The sequence below is a fragment of the Leuciscus leuciscus genome (assembly GCF_965113295.1).
Source record: "Leuciscus leuciscus genome assembly, chromosome: 22".
NCBI classification, from domain to species: domain Eukaryota; kingdom Metazoa; phylum Chordata; class Actinopteri; order Cypriniformes; family Leuciscidae; genus Leuciscus; species Leuciscus leuciscus.
In genome coordinates this window covers 24,580,477-24,602,473 of record NC_138746.1, presented here as the reverse complement: position 1 = coordinate 24,602,473, position 21,997 = coordinate 24,580,477, and the positions used below count along the sequence as shown (strand labels likewise).

General features: G+C 36.4%; 1 protein-coding gene and 1 long non-coding RNA gene across 4 annotated transcripts; one reads left to right on the top strand and one right to left on the bottom strand.

The window, feature by feature from the left end:
* Positions 1-296: 296 nt before the first annotated feature.
* On the top strand, positions 297-20,417 carry LOC309486976 (uncharacterized protein). Of its 3 annotated transcripts, none has more exons than XM_082154501.1 (16): positions 297-518; positions 4,765-4,829; positions 7,871-7,951; positions 8,150-8,206; positions 9,554-9,748; positions 9,860-9,985; positions 13,269-13,317; positions 14,895-14,985; positions 15,072-15,213; positions 15,309-15,413; positions 15,929-16,007; positions 16,946-16,979; positions 17,085-17,159; positions 17,246-17,348; positions 17,643-17,746; positions 18,187-20,417. In XM_082154501.1, the coding sequence occupies exons 1-16, from the start codon at positions 464-466 to the stop codon at positions 18,257-18,259; spliced, it is 1,434 nt and encodes a 477-aa protein (XP_082010627.1). In that variant the 5' UTR covers positions 297-463; the 3' UTR covers positions 18,260-20,417. The 3 variants fall into 3 exon arrangements, with proteins under 3 accessions (XP_082010627.1, XP_082010626.1, XP_082010625.1); XM_082154500.1 differs by having other exon boundaries at positions 298-518; positions 18,184-20,417; XM_082154499.1 differs by having other exon boundaries at positions 301-518; positions 18,227-20,417.
* LOC309487035 lies at positions 13,660-14,848 on the bottom strand. The gene is made up of 2 exons (XR_014201720.1): positions 14,061-14,848; positions 13,660-14,019 (listed from the first exon to the last, which is right to left on the bottom strand). It is a non-coding gene; the product is annotated as an uncharacterized lncRNA (long non-coding RNA).
* Positions 20,418-21,997: the final 1,580 nt, after the last annotated feature.

The window sequence follows — 21,997 nt, the reverse complement described above, 5'->3', positions numbered from 1 at the left end:
AAAGTAATAAGCCCTTTGAAGCCGTGTTTTACAGTGGATTTAGAACAGCAAAGGGGCGTTGTTAGACACGACGCAGTTTTTTTTTTTACAACGCCCCTTAGCTGTCCTAAATCCACTGTAAAACACGGCTTCAAGGGGCTTATTGCTTAAGTAAGTGTGAGCATCGTCACAAGCATTTCAGTGCCTAGTTTCCCCAGTGTAATTGTGCAAATGAGTAATAAAATGCTATTGACTTGACTAGCGAAAAGTGTGGCTCCAGCACACTATGGCCCCTGCGGCCCTTTAAGACGCTTGTTCTGGGAGGCGCTTGAGTACAGTTCAACACACCCGCCTGACGCTCCGCTCGACGCCCAGGAAGAGAAACAGCTCGCTACAAGTTTAAAGATGTTGACTCATTTGTTGTTTTAACATGTATTCTGTCGTGTATATGTTCCTGTGGTGTTATTGAGGGTAATAATGCTGGATGGTTGGACTAATGAAGTTCGGTTTGGATTTCGGCCGGTTACTGGGGCTCAGCGGTGAGTTTCACGTCTGCTTGTAAACTTTGTTTCTGTCTGTCCGAGTTATAAAGTTAGTTTTCCATGAACCAGAGCGTAAAACAAAGTGCACGATATGCTTATCTCGCCATAGCGCACTTTAGTGACTGATATCTAATGTGAGTCAGTTTTATATAGATATAAAAGCGTATTGAAGAAATCATGATGCCACTTGCGAATGTTTTTTAGGCTCAATGTAACTGCGGTTGTCAACCGGTTACCTTTTATTTGTCGATGGTAATTTTGTTTAAGCCTTAATATGTGTCAAATCCATATTTAATGTTAAATATTAATATTACAAAGACTAGCCAACGAACTCGAGTTAAACTTTGTTAGCCTAATCTCTCACATATTCTATATTCATTTATTTACAGTTGATTAATTAAAGAAATTAAATGTATACGTTTACCACAGGCTTTTTTATTTTATTTAATTCAGATAAATCACATGCAACTGGCCTGTGAATCACAGACACTAAATGTGATTTTAACTGCTGATGATTTCCTGTTTGAGTGTGTTTTTATTAAGAATAAAGTTTTTCAGACAAACCATTTCAGATGCATCATAATTTAGTTATAATTTGTTATGGTTTTAGCATTCTTGCAAATTTAAGCGCACAGGAGTTAAAGGCTGCCTCAAGTCTAATGGCAAAAATTGCCTTTTCATACAATAATAAACACAAAGGTTCTTCAATGTTTCTTTAGGATAATCAACAATCCTTCTTATCAAAGACCATTTGGGGTTCTTGAGTTACCCATATGATTCTTTGGAGATTATCTTGATTATTTTCTTGACAAGTTCTTGATCTATGTTGGAAAATCCTAGCTGGGAGCTGCGTTCGGAACATGATCACTGGTTCCTAGTTTTTGGAATGTGGTAGCTGGTAGACCCATAGTATATATATATATATATATATATATATATATATATATATATATATATATATATATATATATATATGCATATGTATATATGAGGCACATAGATGCCTCATTAGCAGCTGTTGGCCGCTATACGTAAGCCGTTCTCCATGTTGAAACGGTCAAAGCTGGTTTGTGAACATTTTGTGAGCAAGTTGCCCACAACCATAGTTAGACGCATGTATGAATATCTAAATCTGTAATAGACTTCAGCAGATGACTTTGCGAAACTTAGACACAACAAGACACAGGCTTTGGCTAACATTACATTAAAAAGTTACCATAGTTTAAAACCCAGTAATATTGAGTTAATACTTAAAAAACAGAAACCAACACATTCCCATCTGTGAAAGGTTATCCAATTTCAAATCTCAGTGGTTTTTACAACCAGAAGTTGAAAAATGTTGTGGCAAATGTGAGTGATCTGAAACGATGACATATCTGGTGTGGTGGCATCTACATGGGAAGGCCAGCCAATGGTCAGATAGAAACCTCTTAATGTTCCAAAACAGCTACCAGTTTAAATGATTAGTTCACCTAAAAACGAAAATTCTGTCATCACCCTCATGACGTTCCAAACCCGTAAGACTTTTGTTCGTCTTCGGAACACAACTGAAGATCTTTTTGATGAAATCTGAGAGCTTTCTGTCCCTTCCTTGACAATCTGTGCAACTACCTCTCTGACGCTTCAAAAAGTTCTTAAAGAGATTGTAAAACTAATCTATATGAATCGAGCAGTTTAGTCCAAATTTTCTGAAGAGACTCGATCTCTTTATGTGATAAACAGATTTAATTTAGGCTTTTATTCACATATCAACTCACACATCAGTTGTGGTAAACGGAAGCTCAAGCATGTTTGCTTGACAGGCGAGAACCAATGAGGTTCATTCTCGTGTTACACATCACGTTTGAGCATTTTACAAGAGGTTTGTTCTGTTCCGTCAATCAGGTTCGGTTGAGCTACTGGTAATGTTCGCTGATCAAACTTACATGTGAATAAAAACCTAAATTCAATCTGTTCATCATATAAAACGATCAAGTCTCTTGTGAAAATTTGGACTAAACTGCTCAATTCATATGGATTAGTTTTACGATCTCTTTATGAAGCATCAAGTGTCAGTTGCGTAGCTGTCAATGGATGGACAGAAAGCTCTCAGATTTCATCAAAAAGATCTTCATTTGTGTTCCGAAGACGAACGAAAGTCTTGCAGGTTTGGCACGACATGAGGCTGAGTCATAATTACAGAATTTTCATTTCTGGGTGAACTAACCCTTTAAACTGGATTCTTCAGACCAGAGTTTTGGTGTCTGGACTCTTTAAATAATGAATACATGGATGGTTTTATAAAAAGCTAGAGAATGAAAATTCTTTATGGAACTTGAAAAGGTTCCCCAAATGACATCAGGCTGTAAAGCCCCTTTAGCTTTTAATTGGAACCTTTTTTCACTGAGGTTTGTGTGTGTGTGTATGTGTCTGTGTGCATTGTCATTACATGAAGTACTGCTAGCTAGTTTGTGTTGTCTAATATTGGTCTGTACTCAAAAGTTGGTGGTAGAAATGTAAATATGCTTAAGATCATGATCCATCATTAAATGCTGAAGTGTACATAGTTTTTTTTCCCACCAGGGCTGTTGCTGTAAGTTGCTATTTGCCTGTCTGTTGCATTCACAGTAAAATGATCGGAGATGTGGAAGGTTGGCACTGGCAGGGTATCTACCAAGTAGCTTAAATAAACATCTTTGTTAACATTGTGACATTTCCTTACAGTCCTTTTCTGCATGCAAGTATTTAGGCTACCTATTTGTATTGTGAATCAAGATTTTCCACTGCTGTTTTAATCAAATGGATTCAGCATTCTGACTGGTGGCAGTGAAAACCGTATCAGTGGGGATCTTTGCATGGAACAGTTTGCATGATCCAAGGAAGACGTGACTAGCCAGGGGCCATCTGCGGTTTCTGTATCTTACCTAGGTAAATCAGTTTTTCGACCGCCATTGTCACGAGGCCATCGAAGTGTGAGATGTGTCACTAAAGGGAAGTTTGCTGGTCGATGCATCACTTCTCTGCAACCGCAGGACTCGTCTCAGATCACGGCCTGCTTCATTTGCATTTGCCTGAGATTTGTGGTGCTACTTTGTCTGTGATTTATAACTGAAGGCAAACTGTGTGCATCTCTTTGCTGTATGAGAACACTTATGTGGGATATTAAGAGTGTTGTAATGGCTAATAGGAGTGGTTGAATACACGGAAAATAAGTTTTTTGAGCACCTAATGTATCTTCATTTCTCTGGAATCGGTTAACAAGCTTGCAAAGTTCTGTCTCTTTCTGAAACAGGAATGTTATTGTTTGGCTAAGAAATGGCAAAAAAAAAAAAAAATTGGACTTGGTCATTTTGTGTTGTTTATGTAGGTTTTCGGACATTGTGCAGATGGTTGCGTATTAGGATGATCAAAACCCTGGGCTGAATCAAGGATAAAACTATCACTGAGCTATCATGAATCACATAAAAGAAGAGAAAACCTAAAAACTGGTCTGAAAACCATTTGCTTAGATTAGCTAATGGCAAAATCCAAATATCTGTCATTGGACAATCTTCAGAGAAAGTATTGTTTTACTAGGCCGTTGTTTAAATGGCTTTCTTGTGGAATGTTTTGAGCTGTGTAGTTTATGTGAGGCCGTGTAGCTTAGAGAAATGTCTGCAAGGTCTAATTTTACCGTTGCAGCAAGGAAACTTTTAAGATAGCTGACAAATGAATTGCAATCCTGCAGGGCTTTAGGCCCCATGTTTGATGAGGGAGTGTGTTTTTCTTTTTGCTGATAACTCTTTTCCCACTGGTTTAGTTGGCTTTTCTGTGGCAGACATTATGTGAAATTAAAATCTTTGCACAGCTTGACCCTGCAAATGCTAATTAAACAAAACCATCTGCAGTCAAGGTTAAAAATATAGCCTATGACATAGGCCTTAGTGGCTAATGCAATTAGAGAAGTACAAACCAAGACTTTATTTGTGAGGAAAGTTTTCATGGGTTTGTAACAATTTGACAATGTCATTTCATAGTCACAAATGAAATGGTATTTTCTTATTGTGAGTTTGTCGTGACTCGTGAGCATTTGGAGTGAATAAAGAACTAGGAAATGGGATTTGACAACATGATACAAAACAAGTGGCTTGTGTTGATTCTCTTTTCTGCATTATTGAACATTTTAATTCTCAAAAAGTGTGATGTTGGCTAAGGCTATAGTGATTATCTTTGCTTGAATTGGGACTTTGGACTTATGGATTGTTTTCTCTGGATATTTCCACAGGCTCCAGTGATGAAAGGCCAGAGGAGATGGACACAGGTGCTCCAAATGACCACATGCTCTCACAGGTACAAGAACACTGGGCTTTTTTTCATGAATTGTTACATTAAATCAGAAATGAGAATGAGAGGTCAAAAGACCTGCATGTTTCCCTGTTGTTTTTGAATGAACTGCTTCATATGTTTTCTGACCATTAGTTTTAAGTCTGAAATTTAATTAACTTAATTCAGGTCTTTTACTAACTGGCTGTCTTTTTAACTATACCTGATCGATTCCTGCATATCGACGTGTATAGTGGCCTTAAAAGTGTAGGCTATATGAAAATTTTAAGTATGTGTTAGTGTTGCATGGTGTACCGATACTTCAAAAGTATCGCGATACTCGGAAATTAAAAACGTCACGATACCTAAATTTATCAGTATCGATAAAAAAAAAAACCGCCTCCCTATGGACGTCTGTGTTTTTTTCCTGACGCACGCTGCAAATAACCTGCAGCTGTCAGTGTCATGTGACAAAACACTACAGCGAGATGGCTGCATGTGCGAGCACAAGTGGTCCACGACTCGTAGAAAAAGATGACGCGAGGAGTGACATATGGAAGTATGTTGCCTACCTTGCTCTGTTGCACGGTGCACCGATACTTCAAAAGTAAATCGGAAATTATTAACGTCACGATTCCTTAATTTATTAGGATCGATACTTCTAAGAATGACCGCGTTCCAGATTTGTAAGGCCGGCGACACACTGGCTGCGTGTCGTGTCCGTTTTTATTTCGGCTCCCATGTTAACTGCCTGCTGCGCAGCTCAAGACGCGCGGAAAACGTGTGCATGCTAGAAATAGAACCGACGCCTATTTTTCACGCGACACGCAAGCGTGTTGGAAGCGTTTCCAGGCAAAATAGAATAGGAAAAGATGTTTCTATGTCATTTTGACACGAATACATATTAATAAATTACATTTTGATGTTTGAAAGTGTTGACATAAATACAAAAATATTATCGATTTTCAAATATTGCACCTCTCAATACAGAACGAATTATTCTGTATCTTATTTTGCCGTCAACACTGCCGACGTTGTCTTTGCTGCTATATATTTATGTTTAACATGAAGTATAGGCCTTCCATAACTCTCTCCCCACATGTCAAATATATCACCAATGAGGCTTATCATATGTTACCAATATTAAACATTGTTTAATATAATCGCTGTTCATATTTTTATTCAAAGTTCAGAATCAAGATAAAGCTCTTATGTTTCTTATGATAAATGAGATAATGCTGCTAAATTTATAAAAAAAATTTACCTTGAATGTCATTGCTCTAATTTATTTTTAATATTTTGATATTTCATATTTTGTTCAAATGTTTAATATATCTGCTGTTCATATGTTCATTTATTAGTGTGTTATATGATTAGAATGTTGTCCCGGTTTTAAAATAAAGCACAGCAATGATATTTGAGAGTGTTTCTCCCTTTTCAGGAAAAGTATCGAAAAAGTATCGAAATCGCAATACTTGACTTGGTATCGGTATCGAAACAATCATTTTGGTATCGTGACAACACTAGTATGTGTGTGTTATATATACAGTGTATTCAAACATTACATTTGAATGAATTATTTAAAAAAAAAATCAGTTTGAATGAATGATTCGATGACATTTCACTTGCTTCATTACTGGATGAACAGCATTAAAAAAAAAAAAAAAAAAACTCATGAGTGAATGATACATATTTTTTTTTTTATAGTCACCTGTCATCACCACCTAGTGATGTAACAATATTATCTATCCATCTATCCATCTATCCATCTATCCTCTATCATCTATCTATCTATCTATCTATCGTGACTTTCTCTATTTTGACCGGTGCCGTAGAGATCAGTGTTTGTATCCAAACTATAACATTTTAACATCCCAGTACTTATGTGTTAATTTTAATTTATGTAAAAGAAAAGCGATACTGTGTTGTTCCCAATGTGTTTTGGAGAAAAACATTTCTTTCATAATGTGTTTTTTTTTTTACTTTCAATTCTGTTACTTCAATAAAAGGTTATTTTTTTATTTAGTTTAAATAAAATATCAAAAGGATAAACAATGCAAATACATTTTTTACAGCCATCTTTGATCATATTTACCAAGGGGGCAAATAATTCTGACCAGCGATAGATGGATAGATTTCTACGAAAACATTAAGCAGCACTTATTGTTATCAGCATTGCTAATAATAAAATGCTTCTTGAGCATCAAATCAGCATATTATAATGATTTCTGAAGGATCATGTGACACTGAAGACTGGAGTAATGATGCTGAGAATTCAGCTTTGACATCACAGGAACAAATTAAATTGTAAAATATATGAAACTAGAAAAGTTATTTTAGGTTGTAATAATATTTCAAAACAATATTTCTGTTTTGATTGTATTTTTGATCAAATAAATATAGCCTTAATGTGCATAAGAGACTTCTTTCAAAAAATTAAAATAAATAAGTGAATGAACTTTATCTTTCAGTCATGTCTCAACAAATCCTTTGGGTTAAGGTCGGGTCGGTGTGCTCCAAACAGAGTTACTCCCAGCATATTCTTTGCAGTTGTTTTGAGGCTCTTTGTTCCAAGAAACACTGTGTTATTTGGTGAATGCTTCACATTCATTGCTGAATTTCAAATGGCTTATCTATCCATGATAGTGTGCATTCTTCTACAGGCTGTATAATATCAGACATTGTAAGTGTTGTCTGCTCACACAAAACTGTTACACTGTGGTCATCTTTAAGAATTAAAGCTTTGAGTTACATTTTATTTGGTTAACCACTCATAGTGAGTGCAACACTGGCTTCAAACATTTGTGCTTTGTCAATCAGCATATGGATTTATAGAGGCCAAAGTCCTCCACAGTGGTTTTGCAACATTTTCAACCTTGTGTTAGCACGTACAACTAAATAAGTCTCTCAAATAGGGTAAACTTCCTTTTTTAAGGACATGCACTACTCTGAAACGGACCTCTGTTTGCTGCTATTTTGCTCAGTTTTTCTTTTCTGAAGCAAATAAAGTACCTGTGTGTTTGTTTGTTCCTGATACTCTCTCATTTGGGTTTGTGTGTGTTCTACAGGATGTCTTAAATGGTGAGGAGGGTCTTAGTGAGGAAGAGAAGGCCAGACGGAAAGCAGAGAGGCGCAAAGCCAAGAGGAAGGTGAGAGGAGATACACTTTGCCACACTAAGTATAAGAATGAATCACCTTTAACACAGAGTTTACTGTCAGGGCAGATCTATTATGCATTGTTTTTTAAATGTTGTTCTAATTGTGAAGAGAGCCATTAATAAGATGGATTTTATTGCATGCATTGTGTTGCTGGCCAACAAAAAAAAGATTTCTTTTTTTTTTTTTAGCGTCAACGGCAGCGGAAGAAACTAGAACGGGTTAAAAAGGATGAAAGTGCTGAACAGGTAAATTGAAACTAGTTTAATGGTTAGGATGGTGTGAGAAGGCTTTGACACAGGATGTGTTCCTTCTGCACCGTTTTTTAATACATTTCTGCAGATCAGTGCATCTCATCTTTTCCTCTTTCAACCACGGTTATTGAGTACTTAAAAAAAGCATGTTAAAAGTTACAATGCTCAAAGTTCAAAGCAAAGGGAGATATTTTCTTTTAAAGAAGTAGTTTTATAAGGACTACAACAAACAGCTGGTAGGGACTACACAACATTCCTCTCGGGTTAGTGACATCATAAACCCTAAAATTTACATAAACCCCGCCCCCTGAACACGATTTATAGATTATCAAGACAGAATATGCTAATCAATGACTTGAAGACAACTACACATAAATTCATCAACTTACCATTCAGAAATGTTGTCACTTCTTTTTTAGTCTCTCCATCTTTGTCTGACTCCGGTTTGAACATAAAAGGCTAAAAGTTTTTGAAAGTTTCAGTGCATGTCTGTGTGAAGTAATCGAAGCTGCAAAGAACAAGCTGTTGAAGCTCCGCCCTCTGTGCCGGGAGCAGCAGCTCATTTGCATTTAAAGGGACACACAAAAACACAGCATTTTTGGTCACCCTCAAAAAGTGACAACTTTAACATGCTATATAAAAATATCTGTGGGGTATTTTGAGCTAAAACTTCACATACACACTCTGGGGACATCAGAGACTTATTTTACATCTTGTGAAAAGGGCATTATACCACCCCTTTAAAACAATGGACCAATCAGAATTAACTGGGGGTGAGACGGTAATTTCCTTATAAACTAATTTCCTTACACACCCGTGTTTTTTTTGTTTTTTTATGTCTGATTCTCACCAAGTCTGCATCAAAAATACAATAAAATAGTATTACCATTTAAAATGGCTCTTTTCTATTTTAAGATTTTATGATGTAATTTATTCCTGTGATGATAAAGCTGAGTTTTCAGTGTCACATGGTCCTTCAGAAATCTTTATGCTGATTTGGTCCTCAAGACGAATTTCTTATCAATGTTGTGCTGCTTAACATTTTAGTGGAAACTGATACTTTTTTTCTTCAAGATTCTTAAATATTATTGACCCCAAACTATTTAAAATGCATGCAAATTGTATTGAACTTTAGCCATTGGCTGAAACAGGATATTTTAGAAGGCCAGACATTTGCGTGACACTGATGCCTTTAAATGCTGCTTACTAGTTCTGTAACAGAGACACTTTGTCTATTCTGTCATTTTTGTAACTTTAATATACTGTACATTTTATGTATATGCCCCTAGCTCTATCAACACACACTTTTAAAAATGTGATGTGATATTTATTTTCTTTCAGGAGGAGGATGAGAATGCTGGAGCTGATTCTGAGCTCGACGAGTCTGAGGAGTCTGAGCCAGAGGAGGTGGAAGATATTGGCCTTTCAAAGGTGGAAGAGAAGCCAGTCGCTCCTCCAAGTAAAAGTCTTTCTGGACCTCCACTGGCTTCAGGGAACAAAAGCAACCGGCAGCCGACGGCCCGTTCTAGTGAGGAGGTATGAACATGGAGACAACCATTCTGCCATAGCTGATGGACTTCCAGAGTTTGCTGTTTGAATGTTTTATTGTTTAAATTGCTGACTTTGACACGGTTTCCTCATGTTCAGGACCCGGGATGGGATGTGAACAGTGCTTTTGTTGCCAATGCTGTCAATCACATTCGACCCAAAGCTAAAAGTAAAGGAGCTCACAAGTCGAAAGAGAACAAGGAAAATGAGAGCAGGACTGGAGAAGTGAGTTTAAGTGTTTATTCAGTGTCCTGTGGTTTGTTGCCATCTGTGGGGCTCTTGTGTTGTAAAGGTGGAGCCCGCTGAACCTGGGCGTTGGGATTATTGGGTATTAAAGTGGTTTAAAAATCTGTAAGGTGCTGTCACTGTCGACTTATATGACAGCTTTTATTCTTTCAGCTGGTAGAGCTGCCACTTTTGTGACAGATTGCATGTTTCACCATACTATGCATCTACCCAGCAAGCCCAGTTCATATTATGCTGGATGCACACTGCTCGATTTTCAAAAAAAGAAGAATACAAATGAGAGAATGGTTGCTTGCAGAAGCCATGCTTGTAATGTTCTGTTGCAGGTCTATGACTCCTTCCTGCAAACGTTCTCTTGCCCTGTATTGCTCTCTCATTGGCTATAGGTCATCGCAGATTTAATTTCCAATCAAAACACATTTCACACTTCATGACTGAGTCGCAGAGACGGGTCCAGATATTTAGCAGGCTAAATATTTCAGATATTTCAAATATTTTCTTTGATCATACACTACGCAATTGTCACTCACATGAACAAGCCCCGGTTGCCTCCCGATTTTGCACATTTGTTTATTTCCACAAAACTGTAGCTAAAATGGGGGCTAAAATCGTGTAGTGTCTCCACCCGGCATCAGTTTGATTTATTGCAGTGTCTCATTTCTTTCAGTTGCGTTGTGCTCTTATGACATATCCACATTAAAATAGACTTAAAACAGTAATAAAAAATAAGAAGTGTCGCACATGCCTAGTTCCTTTACATTAGGTACAGGTAGGTACAGTACTGTCTTTTTTGTGGTTGTTGTGAAATATTTTGTTAAATAATACAAAATATTATTTACATGTTTCTGTAAATGTTGTTTCTTTACTTTTTTTTTTTTTCTTAGTTACGTTTAGTGTACACTCGTTCAAACATTTGGGAACAGGAACATTTTGGAGAAATGAAAAATACTTTTATTCATCAAGTTTGCATTAAATTGATCAAAAGAGACACTGATTGATTTGATTACTATCTCAAATAAATGCTGTTAAACTTTATTCTCATAAAAGAATCCAAAAAAAAAAAAAAAAAAAGTAGCATGGTTTCCACATAAACATTAATCAACACAACTGTTTTCAACACTGACGATAATAATACGAAATGTTTCTTGAGCAGCAAATCAGCATATTGGAATAATTTCTGAAGCATCATGTGACATTGAAGACTGGAGTAATGATGCTGAAAATTCAGCATTGGCATCAATGGAATACATTTTAAAATAACATTAAAATATGATATTTTAAAGGGGTCATGAATTGAGAAATCAAGTATTCCTTGATCTTTTGACATACAAGAGGTCATTGTACTTTACAAATATCCTGTACACTTCAGAACTCAAAACTTCCTTGTTAGTCCAAAAACAGCTTAAAAACAAGCTTCCAAAAGTAATTGTTTCGGATTTTGTCACATTACACCATAGTGCGACAAAAGACCTGCTCTGCAGAAGCTCAACGCCTACTTCTACATCATTGCCTCTTTAGCCCCGCCCACCGATTTGCACGTCATGAAGTAGTAAATACAAAACAGGCTTGCTGCATCAATAAAACTAAAGTGATTCCTCTGAGGATTACAAGACATTTTGAAGTGCCAAGTTGTGGAAAACAGTCTTTGCATTGCCTTCCTTGTTATCCTTAACATTAAGGAAACGTGTATGAACTTTATTTTTAACAAAGTTCCAGTCAGATCCAGTAAGACACGGTTCGTGTTCACTTCATTTTACTGCGGATTCGTTTATAAACAAGACATAGTTCGACGCAGGCTTTTCAGAGACTGAAAATAAAAGATTATGCAGTGATGACTATTGTCCCAGACAGAAATGTCCCATAAGAATAGCCAAGAAGAAAGACAGTGTGACAAACAATGGTACATTCATTCATAATTCTGTTTACACGAAACACTTAGTCTTCCTTTTGTCAACTTTAACTATGATACTTAAACTTTATTTGCCACAAACATGACTTATGAACCATTTGTAATATGCATAAATGTTTAACATTTTTGGCAAGTGTATAACTAAGTTTCGAGATATTTTTCAACATCGAAGTTTTCAAAACAATTCGACTCGTTTAATGGCGGGACGTTGAAATTTTAATATGCAAAACTGCTACCCATGCAATTATAGCACTGGGCGTTTACTTCTGACGCTCCTGCCAATGGCCGGGGACTTAAAGTCGACATGAAATCAAAATTGACCCTATTTACTTTGTTAGCGCATATTACTAGTCTTGTGGTGAACAATTCATCCGTGCAAGTTAATACACCGAAAAAAAAAATTTGCCGTGGTAATCTTTAATCAAAGTCTGAAAAGTTACTTCCGGTCTGAAATGGCGTTCCTTTTCTGATGACGTAGGCTTGACGGCTTGGGTTGAAAAACGCTTAACCACTTCCCTCAAACCGTTAGTCTGCTATGAGCAGAGATGGAGAGGAGGAGCACTGAAGTAAAACTCTGCCCTCTGTTCAATATTCCGTTTCACTTGGAAATACGTCACAACACTGGAGAAAAGTAATTTGCAACTTCCGGTTCACGCGGACTTTAAGAAAATTTACCAGCCATAGAAGTTTTTTACCGGCCATGAAACTGTTTTTGCAAAAACAGGCAGTTATGACATCAACATTTTAAATACCAGTGAAAATAGCCTCTTACTTCTAAATTAGAATTGTTTTTGTGATGTAAAAATCTCAATAACATAAGTGGACCTCAGAGAACATTATAACATTTTTAAAAATGCAGTTCATGACCACATTAAATTGTAATAATAGTTCACAGTACTGCACAATGTTACTGTATTTTGGATCAAATGAATGCAGCCTTGATTAACATAAGACATTTATTTCAAAAACATTGTACTACAGTAGTAAATTACGATTTGGCATGTGGTAATTATAATCCATTATAATTATACAGTGATTAGACTATTAGAATTGAGATGCAGCCAATGCTTTTGGGTTATGTCACATTCTTCCTGATTTTGTGTCACAGTAGAACTGTTTGTTCATACTTTTGGTATTTACATATTTGAATGTCTTTCATGCAGCTTTAAATGTGTTTCCTTTTTGCTTTAACAAAATAGATAAGTCAGTTATTTCAGTGGTAATCAGTAGCATGCTTATGTGATGCATGGACATTGTTGAAAATAATCCGTAATTAATATATTATCCTTGTATATTATTGTAATATATCATTAACCCGCAATTAATATATTGAACTTTTTTTTTTTTTAACAGGTCATTGGCTTATCAGATGCTAAAACTAAAAGAAGTGCCTTACTAGTAGGTATGTAATTCTTTTTTTTTTCTCACACACAAAAAAAACACGCAAAGTTTGCCTTGCAAAACCTTGGTGTTCTCCCGAGAACCTTTGGGTTTCCTCGCAAAACCTTTGCGCTCTCCTGAGAAACTTTGGGTTTCCTCGCGAAACCCTTGCGCTCTCCCGAGAAACTTTGGGTTTATTCGCAAAACCTTTGCATTCTCCCGAGAAACTTTGGGTTTCCTCGCAAAACCTTTGCATTCTCCCAAGAAACTTTGGGTTTCCTTGCAAAACCTTTTTGTTCTCCTGAGAAACTTTGGGTTTCTTTGCAAAACCTTTGCATTCTCCTGAGAAACTTTGGGTGTTCTCGCAAAACCTTTGCGCTCTCCTGAGAAACTTTGGGTTTCTTTGCAAAACCTTTGCATTCTCCCACGAAACTTTGGGTTTCCTCGCAAAACCTTTGCGTTCGCCTGAGAAACCTTTTGCAGTGTCCTGAGAAACTTTGGGTTTCTTTGCAAAACCTTTGCATTCTCCCACGAAACTTTGGGTTTCCTCGCAAAACCTTTGCGTTCGCCTGAGAAACCTTTTGCACTGTCCTGAGAAACTTTGGGTTTCTTTGCAAAACCTTTGCATTCTCCTGAGAAACTTTGGGTTTCCTCGCAAAACCTTTGCGTTCGCCTGAGAAACCTTTTGCACTGTCCTGAGAAACTTTGGGTTTCTTTGCAAAACCTTTGCATTCTCCCACGAAACTTTGGGTGTTCTCGCAAAACCTTTGCGTTCGCCTGAGAAACCTTTTGCACTGTCCTGAGAAACTTTGGGTTTCTTTGCAAAACCTTTGCATTCTCCCCAGAAACTTTGGGTTTCTTTGCAAAACCCATGGCGTTTGTTTGCCAAACCTTTGCGTCCCCTCACAAAACCTTTGTATTTCTCTTTGCGTTTCTTAGAAAGTCTCTCAAAGTTTTCTCGGGAACACACAACTTTTGCAAGGAAACGCAAAACATTTGCGCGACAACACAAAAGCATTGTAATATATGTTTTCTCTCCCCCCCCCCCCCCCCCCACCCCACCCCACTTTACCTCAGAGCGTCAGTTAACTGAATGAATTGAGAATATCACCTGAAAATCCGATAACATCAGCAATTTTCATTCAAGCAGCTGATTTCTGTTAATGAATGTAAAACTGAATGTATATTCCAGCACAGGGTGAAGTCAGTATATACATGAACGACGATTTGAGACAATGTACACTCATAGAGAATAATGTGTTCGAATTTTAAAGACGTGGCGCTGCGCTTCTCGTCTGGTGTGCGACCCCCTTTAGACATACGGAAATATAGTAGGCTAATTCTTACATTAACTGATCTGTTAAACACAAACACAGATTTGGTAACCTCCTACTGTCATGCTCATCTCAACACTAAATTAAAGGCCTGTCTCATATAGACGCCTGTCTCAAATACAAGCCGGTGCAGTTTTGCGATTTGGGAAAATAAAAGCCCGGGCTATTATTTGAAGTTTTACGGTAATTATTTTTAAACATTTGTGCTTTTATTCTTTACTAATGCAGTCTCCTCCATATAAGTCTGTCTTTCTTTTCACTCCAGAAAAAGGGATTCGATTCGTTCAGGAGGGCCAGTACACACAAGCTGTTAGTCTGTTTACAGAGGCCATCAAATGTGACCCGAAAGACTACAGGTGAGTCTTTGATTTGACTGAAACCATATCACATGTATTTCCATTTTTGTTGTTTTCATGAATTCACTCTGATATTTTGATAACAGGTTTTTTGGGAATCGCTCCTACTGCTACTGTTGTCTGGAGCAGTACCCTCTGGCCCTCGCAGATGCCGAGAAGTCCATTCACATGGCTCCTGATTGGCCCAAAGGCTATTACCGTAGGGGAAGTGCACTTATGGGCCTTAAGGTGTGACCCATTGGCATATTTATTTTTTCTCCATTTGGAGTGAATCTGCATTTAGGTGAGTCAATAACTTTGTTGTGGGTTTGTTTGTAATATAGAGGTACAGTGAAGCTGAGAAAGCCATGGAACAGGTGCTAAAACTAGATCGAGATTGTGAAGAAGCCGTCAATGACCTCTTGTACTCTAAAGTGCAACAACTTACGGTGAGGACTGGATCTCTTATTGTATCTCAATTGGTATACCATTGAGCTATTAGTAAGGTTTTTGGATCGATTCCCATGGAACACTACCAAACGTACTGATAAAATGTGTATTTTGAATGCACAAAGTTGTAGATCATTGTCATGAGAAAGCACATAAAAGCGCAAGATAATTAGTCCTAAATCATTTACTTATTTTAGTTTTTTCTTATTTTAAGTGGAAAACCAATGGAAAAATTTAGCATTTCAGTATGACTCATCCAAATGTAATTTTTTAGAGCTGCATAGCTTTGGTTGGAACAAAAACAACTTTTGTTCCATGGAAGAAAATTAGTCAAACAGGCTTTGAATAACAACAGGATGAGTAAATCATTGTACTTTTTGAGGGAATTTTTCCTTTGATCTTCCATTTAGAACGGGGTTAGCTTTAAAAATACTTCTTTGGAAGCTAAAATAATGCAATAATGCAAAAGAAACGAATATCATTTCAGGCTTTTTCTTTACTTTCTTCTTATTAGGATCTTGGATATGATGAGGAGCAGAGTATTCAATTGCTGGAAAAATACAATACAGTGCAGGCTGTCGTTGCAGCGAAGGGTAAGAGCTCCTCGTCTTCCTGTCTGATTTTTCATTGAAATGAACCACTTGAGGGTGCTGTTGCTACAAGCCAATTTAGTTTAAAAATAATGGGCCATGAATGACCAGAAATTAACAGTACAAGTCATTTTATCACACACAGTATTGTAGAAACGTTTCTATTATATTACAATTTAAAATAATGTTTTCTGTTTTAATACATTTTAAAAGGTAATTTATTTATGTTGGCAAAGTTGAATTTTCAGCATCATTACTTCAGCTACTTAATCATTACATTACTACATCATTACATAATTTATTATTAATGTTAAACAGTTGTGCTGCTTTTTGTGTGTGTGTGGAAACCATGTATTTTTTTCAGGGTTCTTTGATGAAAAGAAATTTGAATTGTTCAAAAGAAAAACATTCATTTGAAATGGAAATATTTTTTAATATTATAAAAGTCTTTACTTTTGATCAATTTAATGTGTCCTTGCTAAATAAAAGTATTAATTTCATTAAAACATAAAAACAATATACTATAAAAGTGTATATTATGTTTTATACAGTACTGTGTATAATAAATACTGTTAATGATAATAAAAAAATCTTTACAAATAAAAGCTACTTTATCTAATTTATTTTCTTTTTATTTCAAACCCGATGGATCTAAACCAAAAGATAATTATTCATAACAAATGATTAATTAGTCTGGCTTTAATGCAAAAGAAGCTTAACTTTGTGCAACTTGAGTACAACTAAAATGTTAAAATCAATTATTTTATAAATCAGTTAAAGTCTATATTATTGAGCATGTTGCTCTGCCAACATAAACAACTAAACTTTGCTTCACATTATACATTATAACATCCCTGTTATAACATAACTCAGCAGTTAAACGCTTAATTTCTCACAGCTAATTTGTCACATTGTAATAAACAAATCTATATATTTTACAGCTTCAAATCAGGACTGTGCTCTCCTCCTGCCGAGGTAAGCCGATTGCCGTGTTTATTTTCATACTTTTTATATGTTGTTCTTTCCCTCTAATCCTATTTCCATATTTCTCTTTTTCTTTCTCTCACTCGCCTCCACAAGTCCTTGTAATTCCCTGTGGGTGGGCAACGTGACCACAGAACTGACAGAGAAACATCTGCGGGACCTGTTCAAATCGTGAGATCTGATGCTATTGCAATATTTTAGTTCTAAAATGATTTCCCATGAATTTGGTTTTAATTTTTGATGATGATGTTTGCCAGTTACGGAGAAATTGACAGCATTCGGGTTCTGCATGAACGTTTCTGTGCATTTGTTAACTTTAAGAATGCCAACATGGCCTCCCGTGCAATGGAGAACCTCAATGTGAGTGAAACGCTTAATTCATTATTATTTATTGTTTGTTGTTGTTAGTATTATAGTTAGTATTGTTTATAGTTGTAGTAAAGCCATTTTTGATCCTGAATTTGTTTAAAATATTATTACAAAATAATAATAATAATTATAATAATTGTAGTAAATAAAATTGTAAGCAAGCCTTCTTTTGAACTGTGTATTTTATAAAAATGTAGTTAGTAGTATTATTAGTATTTTAATCAAGCCATTTTTGAGCCCTATGTATTGTTTATATACTTGAATGTGAAACCTTTTGTAAAACAGGGACATTTTATTGAGAATACCCGGCTAGTGGTTAGATATCCAGATCGACGGATTCCGAAAGTCCTCCCGACACCTGCCATTCAACAACCTGCAGGGGCTGCTGGGTAATTCAGTCTCTATGCTATTAAAGGGGATAGGTCACCCAAAAAAGAAAATTCTATCCTCATTTACTCGCTCTCATGTTGTTGTAAACCTGTACAAATTTATTTCTTCTGCTGAACACAAAAGAAGATATTTTGAAGAATATGTGTATCCAAACAGTTGATCGTCCCTATTGACTTCCATAGTATTTTCTTTCCATACTGTGGAAGTCAATGGGGCCCAATAACCGTTTGGTTACACATATTCTTCAAAATATATTGTGTCTGTGTGTGTGTGTGTGTGTACAGCAGAAGAAAGAAATTCATACAGGTTTGGAACAACTTGAGGGTAAAATGATGACCGAATTTACATTTTTGGGTGAACTTTCCATTCAATGAGAAAAGTAATTGAGGTTTCAAAAGTTGCAATATATTTTGATGCAGTTATTTTCTTCTTCAAGAAGATTTGAAAGAAATGTCCACACCAATCTGTACTACTTCCAGGCCAAGACGCAGAGGTCCTGTCAACGGAGATGAGTGTTACTTCTGGAGGACCACCGGCTGTCATTTTGGAGATAGGTGTCGCTACAAGCACATTCCCTATCATCGAGGCAAAGACTGGCAACCTTGAGTCAACACTAGCCTCTCTTCCTCTCCCTAAGAACTCTGGGAGTTGACTGCATGACTGTAGGGACTCTAATCTTCACTTTGATAATCTGTAGGTCAGGACCAGTATTGTGGATCAGCATCTTACGAAAGCTCTCGAGGCCAGAGTGCTTTGAACCTCGCGGGGTTTCAAAGCGGACGGGACTATGGGAAAAGTGTCTCTTTTGAGGTGAGGTTTGGGTGGTGCAGAGTGCCAGAGATTCGCTGCGCCGCATCACCGTCTGCTGAGGTTTACACGGCCTCTCATATCATACGCTCTCTTCTCTCTTCCTGTGCCAACACCACCAACCCCAAAGAAGAGCCGTAGATCTGGTCCGACATTTGAGTTCATCCTGAGAGAATGACTGTCACACTGCATTTGAGGTCACAAACCCTCAAAATGAGGATGGGAGAATCGTACCAAAGAATAATACTATGCCATATGTGGATTTTTACATGGAGAGAGAGAGAGAGAGAGAGAGAGAAAAGGGCATTCAGGGAAAATTAGCTTCTTAATTTTGCGTGTGTTTTGATTTGATTCCAGCACCTCAAACACACTCCAACTGTTCATTCATCATGTTTGTAGTCATTTCTAATCGGACTAATGATGTTTTTCCCGGCTACTTCTCTCAAACGGCCCTAATTTCAAGACCTGCGAGGGCATATCAGTATTGCAAAGGGTTAGAGCAATTGTTTGAATCTTTCACAAACTCATGCTAAATTATTTTCAGTTCTCCTTTTTGATTTTCTTGCAGTCTTGCACTTTACTATGGTGGATGTTGTCCCCCCTCCCCAAGAGTAGAGTCAGAGTCGTGTTGCTAAAAGTATTGATGATTCATGGTATTTTCTAATGGCCTGTCATTGTCATATAGATATTATTTACATTTATCTATACATATGAACATGGTTTTACATTCATGTGATCACAAACGCAGGTTTCAGTTGTAGATTGTGTCATGCTGCTCCACATAAAGCAGAACATCGTGGTTTTCTGTGTATATTCTGCAAGAGCTCTGAGACACAAGAAACTCTTGCTTTGGCTTTGGCACTTTTCATGCCGTCAGCTCAAAGTTGATCGGCTCATCACTTCCTCTTTTATTTAACGTTCTTGGTTCAGTGGAAGAGAAGGAAGTTGGCTGTTCGAGACGGTTCGTCATATCTTCCACCGCATGACATTTTCATGTAGGACAGCATGCACATTTTTGTTTATTTTATTCTAAGTATGATAATGAATTGATCAAGCAATATTCTCGTTGCAATGCATTTGAAAACTCGTATGACCTCGTTGTGCTGTTCTGACACACTTAACCAAAGAAACACTAATGTTTACCTAGTGTACCCCAGACAAACACATCTGCTACTTTTGTGCATTACACTATTTAGGACTTTTTCCTCAGTTTTTAGTTAAGACTGCATAGGCTTTTATGCAGTCTATAGTCACACTAGTGCTGTATTGGGCTTTAAACGTCATTACTTTTGGTACCTTGACAGTCCAGAGTGCCTTAAAAGCATTTGCTTTCTTATCAGATGGGTTATTTTAGCATTAATATTTAAGCTGAGGTCCCCCATGAACAAAAAGGTTTTTTATATATATATTTTAGGCTGTGAAATAGGGGACAAACTGAATAATGGCGAAGTTGCGTGTGTCTGTCACATGTTAATTTGGGATTGAAGATTACAGCTGTAGTTCTCATTATTCTTGTTTTTAGTTTTTTTTCATCTTTTTTTTTTTTAATACCTTGTGTTCAAATAAATTAGTCTGACAGTGACAATTTCTCATTGTTATGCTGCTCAAAGAGCAGTTAATAACTCAGTCATGCGTTAAAAGACTTTTATCAATCAAATGGAGGATTTTCATTTTGCTTGAAATCTTTAAGAGTTTTGCTGATCTCCACATAATTAAATTGAAGATCACATTCTCCATTTTCTCTCTCTTCGTTCCAACTTTTAAGTCACATTCTTGCTCCATATTCTAAGCATGTTTTCTTTTTACCCCTATTTAGCACGACGATGGAAAAAAAGTCCTTGTAATAAATGTATTGAATCTTGATTTTCTTCTCTTTTTTTGGGGGGGTGCAATTCAATAAGAGAATTTGTAGCTTGCTGCATGTGAAAAGAAATGCCATGTTCATGTTTAATTCAGAACTCAGAACATTGTTTTGGTTGGTTCGGCTCAGTGTGACTGGGCAGATAAATTGGTTCACGGCAACTGTGAAAACATTGAAAACCAAACATTAATCTTAGCATAAGTGCAATATTTTATGCTGTTGTTTTGACTAATTGGAAACACTGCTATTAAAGGGTTAGGTCACCCAAATTATCCCATCATTTACTCACCCTCAAGCAATCCTAGGTGTGTATGACTTTCTTCTTTCAGACAAACACAATCGGTTATAGGCTATTAAAAAAATAACCTGGTATATAAAACAATATCCTCTCATCTTTGAATAATAACTCCAAAATCAAGTGTATCAGTCAACACTAGGGGGAGTTCTTGCGCAGGATTCACAATACATTTTTAAGTAGGCTACACTCAAAAGCTCCAATTTCCAACATAAATCTTGATATAATGTGACTGAATATTACCGTCTTAATTTCTGTAAATATCTAGTATCTCTAAAGCGTCAGACTATAAATATCCAAAATAACTGTAGCATCACAAAATGCTTTTCTTTCATCAGAAGCACTTGAAAGTGACCTGTGGTTTGTGTGATCACAGGCGTTCCATATGAGCATATTGCAAATGAGAATCATTAGAATCAGGGAAAATTCTACTGTGTCTAAAAGCAAGTTTCAACTCAGAAAAAAAAAAAAAAAACTTGTGACCTACAGCATATTTAACCAACCACCAGCCTGCTGTTGTGGCCTGGAGAGCCAGCGGTTTGTGGTCTGTATGTATGTATGAATTGTTTATGAAAGTCTTCTGATAATACAGTTGTTGGTTAGAGGCCTCCATGACCCAAGTCAGACCTTTCCAGGAAATGTGTGTTTCTTATACTGAATTAACATTTGAGCATTACATGTAAGCATTGAATCTGTTAACTTGAATGTCGGTTGCATTGAGCAACAACCTCAATGAATACCCATTTATTTCATTTTATTTATTATTTCGTTTTATGTGTTGCTCTTCTCAAAAAAAAAAAAAAAAAAATATATATATATATATATATATATATATATATATATATATATATATATATATATTAGGCATTGTTTTAAAGGCATCATGAAAACAAAATTTACCTTATTTACCCAATTATATATTTTTTCATATTTGCTCTTAATGTTCCTGCTATCATACATGGTTTGTCTGCCTGAATCATGCACAATTAAAAAGAGTTTGTCTTTATAATCTTTAATCAAAATATGAAATCTTACAGTCCTGCGGCTGCCTCACAATTTTTCTTGTTAAATGCGTTTCTCTCTGAAATACAATAGATTATTGGATTATGAAAGTAAAATGGCTTGTGGATATGTCATCTCAGATTGGTTTTGAAAGAATTTGATGAGAAATATTTGGGTTCTTATTGAGATTTCAGAATTTTGATTGCGGGCTTAAGTTGAGTCAAACTTGAGAGAAGACATTGTTGAGATCTTTTTAGCCGAGTGTCAGTCATCTAAATTTTGAGA